The sequence below is a fragment of the Oncorhynchus mykiss genome, chromosome 30, assembly GCF_013265735.2.
Source record: "Oncorhynchus mykiss isolate Arlee chromosome 30, USDA_OmykA_1.1, whole genome shotgun sequence".
NCBI lineage: Eukaryota > Metazoa > Chordata > Actinopteri > Salmoniformes > Salmonidae > Oncorhynchus > Oncorhynchus mykiss.
In genome coordinates this window covers 40,143,362-40,155,629 of record NC_050570.1, presented here as the reverse complement: position 1 = coordinate 40,155,629, position 12,268 = coordinate 40,143,362, and the positions used below count along the sequence as shown (strand labels likewise).

Genomic DNA, 12,268 nt, shown 5'->3' with positions numbered 1-12,268 from the left:
TCACACTCAACGTCAACAAAACTAAGGAGATGATTGTGGACTTCAGGAAACAGCAGAGGGAACACCCCCCTATCCACATCGATGGAACAGTAGTGGAGAGGGTAGTAAGTTTTAAGTTCCTCGGCGTACACATCACAGACAAACTGAATTGGTCCACCCACACAGACAGCATCGTGAAGAAGGCGCAGCAGCGCCTCTTCAACCTCAGGAGGCTGAAGAAATTTGGCTTGTCACCAAAAGCACTCACAAACTTCTACAGATGCACAATCGAGAGCATCCTGTCGGGCTGTATCACCGCCTGGTACGGCAACTGCTCCGCCCACAACCGTAAGGCTCTCCAGAGGGTAGTGAGGTCTGCACAACGCATCACCGGGGGCAAACTACCTGCCCTCCAGGACACCTACACCACCCGATGTCACAGGAAGGCCATAAAGATCATCAAGGACAACAACCACCCGAGCCACTGCCTGTTCACCCCGCTATCATCCAGAAGGCGAGGTCAGTACAGGTGCATCAAAGCTGGGACCGAGAGACTGAAAAACAGCTTCTATCTCAAGGCCATCAGACTGTTAAACAGCCACCACTAACATTGAGTGGCTGCTGCCAACACACTGACTCAACTCCAGCCACTTTAATAATGGGAATTGATGGGAAATGATGTAAAATATATCACTAGCCACTTTAAACAATGCTACCTAATATAATGTTTACATACCCTACATTACTCATCTCATATGTATATACTGTACTCTATATCATCTACTGCATCCTTACATAATACATGTATCACTAGCCACTTTAACTATGCCACTTTGTTTACATACTCATCTCATATGTATATACTGCACTCAATGCCATCTACTGTATCTTGCCTATGCCGCTCTGTACCATCACTCATTCATACAGTGCCTTGCGAAAGTATTCGGCCCCCTTGGACTTTGCGACCTTTTGCCACATTTCAGGCTTCAAACATAAAGATATAAAACTGTATTTTTTTGTGAAGAATCAACAACAAGTGGGACACAATCATGAAGTGGAACGACATTTATTGGATATTTCAAACTTTTTTAACAAATCAAAAACGGAAAAATTGGGCGTGCAAAATTATTCAGCCCCTTTACTTTCAGTGCAGCAAACTCTCTCCAGAAGTTCAGTGAGGATCTCTGAATGATCCAATGTTGACCTAAATGACTAATGATGATAAATACAATCCACCTGTGTGTAATCAAGTCTCCGTATAAATGCACCTGCCCTGTGATAGTCTCAGAGGTCTGTTAAAAGCGCAGAGAGCATCATGAAGAACAAGGAACACACCAGGCAGGTCCGAGATACTGTTGTGAAGAAGTTTAAAGCCGGATTTGGATACAAAAAGATTTCCCAAGCTTTAAACATCCCAAGGAGCACTGTGCAAGCGATAATATTGAAATGGAAGGAGTATCAGACCACTGCAAATCTACCAAGACCTGGCCGTCCCTCTAAACTTTCAGCTCATACAAGGAGAAGACTGATCAGAGATGCAACCAAGAGGCCCATGATCACTCTGGATGAACTGCAAAGATCTACAGCTGAGGTGGGAGACTCTGTCCATAGGACAACAATCAGTCGTATATTGCACAAATCTGGCCATTATGGAAGAGTGGCAAGAAGAAAGCCATTTCTTAAAGATATCCATAAAAAGTGTTTGCCACAAGCCACCTGGGAGACACACCAAACATGTGGAAGAAGGTGCTCTGGTCAGATGAAACCAAAATTGAACTTTTTGGCAACAATGCAAGACGTTATGTTTGGCGTAAAAGCAACACAGCTCATCACCTTGAACACACCATCCCCACTGTCAAACATGGTGGTGGCAGCATCATGGTTTGGGCCTGCTTTTCTTCAGCAGGGACAGGGAAGATGGTTAAAATTGATGGGAAGATGGATGGAGCCAAATACAGGACCATTCTGGAAGAAAACCTGATGGAGTCTGCAAAAGACCTGAGACTGGGACGGATATTTGTCTTCCAACAAGACAATGATCCAAAACATAAAGCAAAATCTACAATGGAATGGTTCAAAAATAAACATATCCAGGTGTTAGAATGGCCAAGTCAAAGTCCAGACCTGAATCCAATCGAGAATCTGTGGAAAGAACTGAAAACTGCTGTTCACAAATGCTCTCCATCCAACCTCACTGAGCTCGAGCTGTTTTGCAAGGAGGAATGGGAAAAAAATTCAGTCTCTCGATGTACAAAACTGATAGAGACATACCCCAAGCGACTTACAGCTGTAATCGCAGCAAAAGGTGGCGCTACAAAGTATTAACTTAAGGGGGCTGAATAATTTTGCACGCCCAATATTTCAGTTTTTGATTTGTTAAAAAAGTTTTAAATATCCAATAAATGTCGTTCCACTTCATGATTGTGTCCCACTTGTTGTTGATTCTTCACAAAAAAATACAGTTTTATATCTTTATGTTTGAAGCCTGAAATGTGGCAAAAGGTTGCAAAGTTCAAGGGGGCCGAATACTTTCGCAAGGCACTGCATATCTTTATGTACATATTCTTTATCCCTTTACACTTGTGTCTATAGGGTAGTAGTTTTGGAATTGTTAGCTAGATTACTTGTTGGTTATTACTGCATTGTCGGAACTAGAAGCACAAGCATTTCGCTACACTCGCATTAACATCTGCTAACCATGTGTATGTGACAAATACAATTTTATTTGATTTGAGAATGCCAAGAGTGTGCAAAGCTGTCATCAGGGCAAAGGGTACGCTACTTTGAAGAATCTCAAATATAACACCTACTTTGATTCGTTTAACTTTTTTGGTTTCTACATGATTCCATATGTGTTATTTCGTAGTGTTGATGTCTTCACTATTATTCTACAATCTAGAAAATGGTAAAAATAAAGAAAAACCCTGGAATGAGTAGGTGTGTCCAAACTTTTGACTGGTACTGTACAACACCCAAATGGGATGGCTAGTTGTCAAACTCGAGCATGCACTGGTGAGATAGATAGGAGGACTTTGCTAACCGCTATCTCAGCATATCAGTTTCAGTTTCACAAAACACACGGTTGTTATCGTTGTTATATTCACCTGATTTTAATTGACTGTGACTGGAGGTGTGGGAATTGGCTGGTTTTGTATGTTCAAGAAGGAAACAGGGAGAATGAGTGAAGGAACGCGGGTCATGAAATTAATAATTCAGAGACCGCTAATCTTGTTATCTGTAATTCTTTGAGCGCCCCATAATTCCATCAAAGAATGTGCCTCACCACCGGGACTCTAGAACTTAATCCATTCTTATTCCACTTCTCTCCCTCCCAAGCACATCGGAGGAAGGGAGAGTGTTTTGGAACACCAAGTACTGTACTGTACCGTACACTTCAGATTTGTGAGCCCTCTTATGCCTGCTTGTCAACACTACGCAGGTTTCACTGACCCAGGTTTATTCTAGAAAGCAATGTTGCAAAAAACAACAGCATTGCGACATGTAATGGAAACATTTCTATGTATTTGACAGGGCTGGATTTCAAACTTTCTTTATTGCAACAAATTATTATGTTTGTTTTTTTATAAATCATGATTGATTAATCATTTTGAAAGTATGCGGGGCACGTTATGTCATCAAGTAACTATAAAGCTCCACTTAACTTTTAATTTTAAATGCTACTGCATGCTAAATCAATTTTTCATGCCTGAATTGCTTCGCCTTGCTTTTCTAGCTGGCTGGGTGCAAGTTTCACCATTCAGTTACTTCAAATCTACAGGAGTGCAAGTTTCACCGTAGCACGGACCGTGGCAATATGTTAACTCATGATAATTATTAGAAAATATTAGTAAATTCTTGCATTCTATCCATGCTGGCTTTTGCGGGCTTCCTGAGACAAGAAACACATAGTTTGGAGGGTAGACAGGCTATTGCTAATTTATTAATGCGCAATTTGCCTATATAGATAATGGAAACACCATTTTTATACGACAGGTTTTGGTGTGATGTCATTACATCCAGCTGTTTTAATCAGTTCAATGGAAACACACTGTAGCAGGCAATTGTCGCATCTATTTTCTATGTCAACAAAAATCACTGGACAAGTTAATGGAAACGTAAACCGTGATAGAAGTGTTGTTTGGGCACTACGACTCCCTCTGCAAACTAAGCCCTCCGTGTCCTCCAGCAAACATCTGCGCCCCATAGTACACAGTGTCCAGCATACGTAATGAGCCACAGGGGCATACATGTACAAGATATCACCATAATCAATTACAGGCACAAAAGTAGCGTAAACATGCCTCTTTCTTGCTTCAAAAGAAAAACATTACTTATTACGAAAATTTGAGCCTAAGCTTTTTCATAAGACCTTCGATGTGGGGTTTAAAGGTGAGACACTCATCTAGCAAGAAACCCAAGTACTTGTAAGTTTCTACTCATTCTATTTGCTTGTACAGCATAGTGACTATACGTGGAAGAGTGAGGTTTTATCTTAGATTTCAGGAAAACCATCAACCAGTTATCTTTTCAGCATTAAAAGCAACTTCAGCTGACAGAGCTGAGTCTGGACAACAGTAAAAGCAGACTGGAGTTCTTCACAGGCCTTTAATAAGTAACTGTGTCATCAGCATAAAAATGGTAACTAGCATTCGACACATTTCTACCAACATTATTAATATAGATAGTAAACAGCAGTGGTCCAAGAACAGAGCCATGTGGCACCCCCTTCTGGACAGTTAACATATCAGACAAATTGCCATCAAACTGGGTACACTGAGTTCTATCTGACAGGTAGTGTTTGAACAATGAGACTGCCTGATCAGATAATATAACCAGTGACAAAAGCCCAAAGACCAAAACTACTGCAGCTCAATTTCTCACGCATCCCATTCAGTCCCGGCAGATTCTTCGGTCTACACGCAGAATCTGTCCTCGGGAGATTACACTACACTGCACGAGCCCACACCACACTACACTACAGCAATCCTAACAGGCCAAACACACAGAGCTAAAACAGAGCTCCCCAGCCCTGTAAAAACCTTAATCAAAGCCTGCCAAATAGAAGATAAGCGTTGCGTTTGCTTGCTCACACGGAGTCAGGATACAGTTAGACCAGAGCTTGTCCTCTTTGGGAAGAGTGTTGCGTTTGCTCATCTGCACCCTGAATAAAACATCCAAACAAATCCAGCTGCCTGCGAGTCATGACACGTATATTCAGACACACATTCACACTCAGACAAGCGCACACACAAACACACGCACACACGTATACCTAATATTTCCCAAAAACACATACCCATCATCTTCGCAAACACAAATGCTACTGTATATTCATTTCAGCAGAAGCAACACCTGAGTTTGGTTTGGTTACTTCAGTGAGAGAAACATTGCGACACAATTACGCTAATGCAGGATAGCATCTTTGAGGCAGGCTGTGCCTCTGGAGCACATTGGAACATATTGGAGCACACAGAGGCTGTGTCACAACATGTTCACTTCTCAGGACTCTGGTCTGGTGGAAGTGCAGAAATACCCGGAAGCCCAATTCGCACTTTGGTCCATGGTGACTCATATTATAACAGGGACGTTCCAATTGATTTCAATCACATTTTCACAGCACCCCTTTTGATTTGAACTAAACTTTCCATACATACAGTTGAAGTCGGGAGTTTACAAACACTTAGGATGGAGTCATTAAAACTCATTTTTCAACCACTCCACAAATTTCTTGTTAACAAACTATAGTTTTGTCAAGTCAGTTAGGACATCTACAAGTAATTTTTCCAACAATTGTTTACAGACAGATTATTTAAATTTATAACTCACTGCATCACAATTCAAGTGGGTCAGAAGTTTGCATACACTAAGTTGACTATGACTTTAAACAGCTTGGAAAATTCTAGAAAATGATGTCATGGCTTTCAAAGCTTCTGATAGGCTAATTTACATAATTTGAGTCAATTGGAGGTGTACCTGTGGATGTATTTCATGGCCTACCTTCAAACTCAGTGCCTTTTTGCTTGACATCATGCTTGAAATCAGCCAAGTCCTCAGAAAAAAAATTGTAGACCTCCACAAGTCTGGTTCATCTTTGGGAGCAATTTTCAAACGGCTGAAAGTACCACGTTCATCTATACAAACAATAGTACGCAAGTATAAACACCATGGGACCACGCTGTCTCCTAGAGATGAATGTATTTTGGTAAATTTCAAATCAATAACAATAACAATAATCAATAAATCAATAATAATCAAGAACAACAGCAAAGGATCTTGTGAAGATGCTGGAGAAACAGGTACAAAAGTATCTATATCCACAGTAAAACGAGTCCTATATCGACATAACCTGAAAGGCCGCTCAGCAAGGAAGAAGCCACTGCTCAAAAAACGGCATAAAAAAAGCCAGACTACGGTTTGCAACTACACATGGGGACAAAGATCACACTTTTTGGAGAAATGTTCTCTGGTATGATGAAACAAAAATAGAACTGTTAGGACATAACCACCATCATTATGTTTGGAGGAAAAGGGGGGAGGCTTGCAAGCCGAAGAACACCATCCCAACCATGAAGAACGGGGCAGTTGTGGGGGTGCTTTGCTGCAGGAGGGACTGGTGCACTTCACAAAATAGATGGCATCATGAGCCAGGAAATGTATGTGGATATATTGAAGCAACATCTCAAGACATCAGTCAGGAAGTTAAAGTTTGGTCGCAAATGGGTCTTACAAATGGACAATGACCCCAAGCATACTTCCAAAGTTTTGGCAAAATAGCTCAAGGACAACAAAGTCAAGGTATTGGAGTTACCATCACAAAGCCCTGACCTCAATTCCCTTAGAAACTTTGTGGGCAGAACTGAAAAAGTGTGTGCGAGCAAGGAGGCCAACAAACCTGACTCAGTTACACCAGATATGTCAGGAGGAATGGGCCAACATTCACCCAATTTATTGTGGGAAGCTTGTGGAAGGCTACCCTAAACATTTGACCCAATTTAAACAATTTAAAGGCAACGATACCAAATACTAATTGACTAATTCAACTTCTGACCCTTTGGGAATGTGATGAAAGAAATAAAAGCTGAAATAAATCATTCTCTCTACTATTATTCTGACATTTCACATTCTTAAAATAAAGTGGTGATCCTAACTGATCTAACACAGGGAATTTTTACTTGGATTAAATATCAGTAATTGTGAAAAACTAACGTTTAAAAGTATTTGACTAAGGTGTATGTAAACTTCCAACTTCAACTGTATTTGGTAGAAAATTCTCTCTGCTACACCAAACAGTACCTATCCTGTAACAGCTAATGGAGCATCACTTTAGCCCATTAAAATCGTCTAGCTAAATTCAGTACAGTAGAGTATACTACAGTAGAGTATATTACATTATTCTGTACTCTCGTGTGTTCTACTGTTCTGAACTCTACCATACTGAACTATACTCTCCTGTACTTTTCCTTACTGTACTGTATTGTACTCTACTGTACTCTACTGCAACTGTGATTTAGTAACTTAATAGTTCATTAAAAAAAAATGTATCATTGAACTTCCATAATCCTCCCACCTCATGAGGGAGAGAAACTAGAAAATATCTTAAAGATATAATAATAATATTTCTTGAACTTATTTCTGCAAAACTAAATAGAAATCTTGATATTAGTTGGCAGGGGCCTTCACCTCAACATTATTGTGTTAATGTGTATGGATGTATGGGCTCCCAAGTGGTGCAGCGGTCTAAGGCACTGCATCTCAGTGCAAGAGGCATCACTACAAAACCTGGTTAAATCCAGGCTACATCACATCCGGCCGTGATTGGGAGCCCCATAGGGCGGCGCACAATTGTCCCAGTGTCACCTGGGTTTGGCCGGGGGTAGGCTGTCATTGTAAATAAGAATCTGTTCTTAACTGACTTGCCTAGTTAAATAAAGGTTACCTTTAAAAAAAAAATTTAATGTATTTCTAATAGCGTGAGACTTTTGCAAGTAGGTCTCACAAGCATTTTTCTACACTCGCATAACATCTGCTAACCATGTGTATGTGACCAATAAAATTTGATTTGATTTTGAACTCCCTTTTCCATCTCTGTGAGGGCATTTCCATTGAAAAGGGAACATGAGCACCAACATATGAAGTTCATACATAGAAGCATATCAAATTGGATGTCAAATGAAAGCTAAGAGTGTATATTTGAAAAGGGAACAGTCAGATACATTTTTCAACCATTTTCCTTAAAAATGAGGCAAAAGTAAAGGTTTTGATTTCTAGATAAACAGATGGAAAAGGGGTCTTAGAAAACATCTACCAGAGAAAGTCTTAAACGGTGTCAGAAATAAATCATAACACAAAGTTGATGTAAAGACCCATGCCAATTAATCTCAACACTTACTGTATATTTAGTTTTGGAGAAATTGTTAACCTTCTCTAAGTTTAAGAAATATTGCCTTCCGTTAGCAAAAACCCACAAACTGTATCTTTAATATATTTTCTCATTTCTCTCCCTCATGAGGGAGGATTATGACAGTTCACAGAAGTAACCTACCAATTAGTTGTAGTGATTTTTCTGATATCAATTTTGTTCATGAATTATTAAGTGATTACAACTCGTACCAAACAAATCTGTAATGGAATTACTGCAACTGAATTGGCTACAATGGACAATCATAATGGTCACAAACAAACCCCAGTTGGGTCACCTGCTACAGTACTTCCACTGGCATACTGTTATGTTCAGCAACCCCTCCTCCTCTCTCTCCCTCTCTCTCTCACTCTCACTCTCCAGTTTATGTCACCTCTACCAGCTCTTATTGACACCTACCCATAAGCCCCCTCTCTTGTAATGTACTGTAGTCAGCAGCCTCACATACTTAGCACCGACCGACTGACACCGGAAATCGATGGACATTGGAAAGTTGTTGAAAGTTGGTCAGTCCACTCTGGCCTTGATGTTAACATCCACAGACGGACCAGATTGGACCAAATCTGAATTTATCATAGACATATGTTTCACACGTTTGGATACCACAGTATACTACAGTACAGTACAGTGAGTAGAGCACAGTAGAGTACAGTACAATACAGTACAGTAATATACAGTGAGTAGAGCACAGTACAGTCCAATACAATTCAGTTATACTGTACAGTACAGTACAGTAAAGAAAATTATAGTACAGTATATTGGAATGTACTCTACTGAACACTATTCCGCTGTGTAGTATTGTACTGCATTGTACTCTACTGTGCTATGGGGCGTTGTGATGTCCAAACATGAGGAAAATGACATTCATATCCAGAATTATGCATTTTTTTGTAGGACAGATCAGAGACCCATGATGTAATCCCATCACCGCAATTCTGTTACCTGGTGTAAATCCACTTCATTTACTGTAGTTCAATAACCAAAAGAGATATTTTCAAACTCAAGTTCCATCTCATGGCTAACACCCCATTATTTCTGCAAACAAAATGGTCACATAAAAACCTGAGAGATTTTACAGTTATTCCGTTACCAAAGTTTGTATCTGCAGTTTTTGTAAAAATGTCCTGTGGAAATTGTTAAAAGCAGTCCTTGTGCACAGAGTTGTATGATTTGTTAAACTTTGAAGCCAATGGTTTTTGATTGGCATACATTTAATGTAAAAAAATAACTGAGTCAAAGCGTTCATGTGGAATTGCCCATGACCAGAAATCAAAGCCTTTGCTTATTTGTAATTTCTAGGATGTAAAATGGTTTTTAAAAAAAATAATATATATATATATATATATATATTATATATATATATATATATATATATATATATATATATATATATATATATGCCTTAATTTCTCAAAAATGTAGGTTGTTAGCTTTCATTTGACACAAAATTTGATACACTCCTATAGACTTCACATGTTGGTGCTCATGGGTCCTTTTACATGGAAATGACTTCTTGCAAAATGGGTCAACTTTATGCACCTCTATCTCCTGAATGTTTTGGTATTCAGGTCAAAAAAGTCACTGACTGACCACTTCTACCATGGGCAAACATGTATGGAAGATTTTGTTCAAATCAAAAGGGGTTCATTCAAAAAGTGATTGAAATCATATGGAACGACCCTGCTGTGTCTCAATTGATGGTGGGCACAACACATACACTTCAGATTATGTAAATCAGGGTTTAACCAACAACATATGCACACACAAAAAAACGCTGGAGTCTACACGTTTTTTTTAATAATTGACGTTAGAGTTAAGTAAAATTATAATAATCAAGAAATTATTAAATAGTTTGACAACCCTGTTTGTAAGCTTTTTCATGATGTCAAACTCAACCTTTAATCTTTTCCAGTGATGAAGACATGTTATGATTGGGTATGCAAAACGGGTCAACTTTGAGCACCTCCAATAACAAAAAGATGCTTTCTGACCACTTCTACCATGGGAAAATCTGTATGGAAAGCTATGTTGAAATCAAAAGTGGTGCGTTCAAAAAGTGATTGAAATCAAATGGAATGACCCAACAGACAGGCTGCCATTCAGTCAGTGTTACTGTACACCTCTGGTCCAGCATCAGAATAAAACCCTAGCGGAATAGATTACCTGACCAACAATAAAGCAAAGCACCATTAAATTGCATTTAACAGTTCATAACAGATAACTCAAACATTTACCAGTCTCCATGTTTCTGAATGGAGTGGTCTTGGCATGCCCTAGCCCCAGTCCCAACACTCACCTCCTGCTGCAGTGGCCCCTGGAGGCTGTGGCCCGGGCCCGACACTGTTCTGTGTTCCCCCAGGGGTTGGGGGTACGGGCCTGGGCCAGGGCTTGACCACAGGCAGCACCTGCCTCACCACCCCTGCATACTCCACAAACGTCCCAGGAAAATCGCCCTTGTCCTTGGTCCGCTCGTTGGTGCCGTGCAGCCATCCCTTGGGGCTGCGCTCGTCCCCTTCCTGGTAGTCCTTTAGGGAGGCTTTCAGGACCGTCAGGACGTCCCCCGGCTGGAGGCTGATGTCATCACCACGTTCCCGTTTGTACTCAAAGAGCGCACGGTACTGGAAGCTGCTGTCGGAGGCTGTCATGGCCCCAGTCATAGGCTCATAGATAGGTCCTCAGGCAGGCTCCAACTGAGATATCCTGTGCCACTCACTCACGTTTGCTGTTTTTACTTTGCAAACTTCAATCCAATGCCTCAGCGAGGCCTAATACTTTAGCACTCCCCTCTGTAGTCTAGTAATTTAGAAGCCCTTGGGTTGAAGGGAAGATCAAAGAGTCAACATTGGAAGGATCCCTTCAGCATCAGGTGAGAAACTGCACCATACACTGAGAAGAAACCAGACAGTTGTCCTCCTTAGGTCCACCTCTAAAGCTCCACCCCTCTTGTCTGTCAAATAATGTCAGCACGTTGAACACACAACACAGGAATCTGGCTCCCTCCTGTACCTGAATAATATTAATCCACTGCAGAGCTGACAGGCCGAGGCATCCAGTCCAGCATACTCTCAGACAGCCCTCTCTCTCCCAGCCAGCCCTACATTGAAACGTCATCAAAGTTACATGATCATTAGACTCATTATTATGACATGAAATATGTTGATATAATGATCAAACATGTAGTACTGTTATCACTATGTCATTATTTGAATCACTATTGTAGGAAGCAATATAAGGATGATTTATAGTTAAACTAATACAGAATGCAGGCCTACATATATAAGCAAAATCGAACATTTTTTAAATATATGGGTTCCATAGTACCTGGCTAATATAGTACATTACATTTCACATTACAATATTAAATGAAGGCATGGAAACATATCACTTACAAAACGTGACTTGGCGAATAGGAACTTCAGAGCAGCATGCTGAAACTCGAGTGGTAGCCTACTCTGCGAAAATGCAGAACAAACTTGCCTCTCTTTCGATGCTCTTGTCTTCTATCCGTGCCTTCTATTCGTTATCCAATTTGTGCGACTTGTTTATTAAAATACAGGATATAAAAGCAGACGTCCATATGGTCCGATATAATGACGCTTGCATGGTCCAGACCTCGAGCCAGACCTAGGGAGTAGAGCAGCGCGTGTTGATGTCAGAGACCACACCCCCGGCGTCTGCAAATTATTCTAGTAGAGAATGCACACTACTGCAGTAGACAATATGCTACATGACCTGGTTTACTGCTCATAATATAAACCCTATTTTTTCTTCTTTTTTTACCGTTACCGTTGTAGTCTACTCACGTGCGCAATGAGTAGAGGGTTCAAATCGAGACGGGCGGTCAGTGTAGGCAGCTAGGCTAGGATAGTA

At 40.5% G+C, this 12,268-nt stretch overlaps 1 protein-coding gene across 1 annotated transcript in view; it reads right to left on the bottom strand.

Annotated features, from left to right (window-relative positions):
* Window positions 1–12,040, bottom strand: part of pik3r3b (phosphoinositide-3-kinase, regulatory subunit 3b (gamma)) — a 324,990-nt gene extending 312,950 nt beyond the window's left edge. Inside the window, exons 1-2 of the mRNA XM_021599716.2 lie at window positions 11,788–12,040; window positions 10,695–11,492 (exon numbers count right to left, since the gene is read on the bottom strand). Of these exons, the coding sequence (XP_021455391.1) occupies window positions 10,695–11,055 (361 nt within the window). The 5' untranslated portion in view covers window positions 11,056–11,492; window positions 11,788–12,040. The remainder of the gene's footprint in view (window positions 1–10,694; window positions 11,493–11,787) is intronic.
* Window positions 12,041–12,268: the final 228 nt, after the last annotated feature.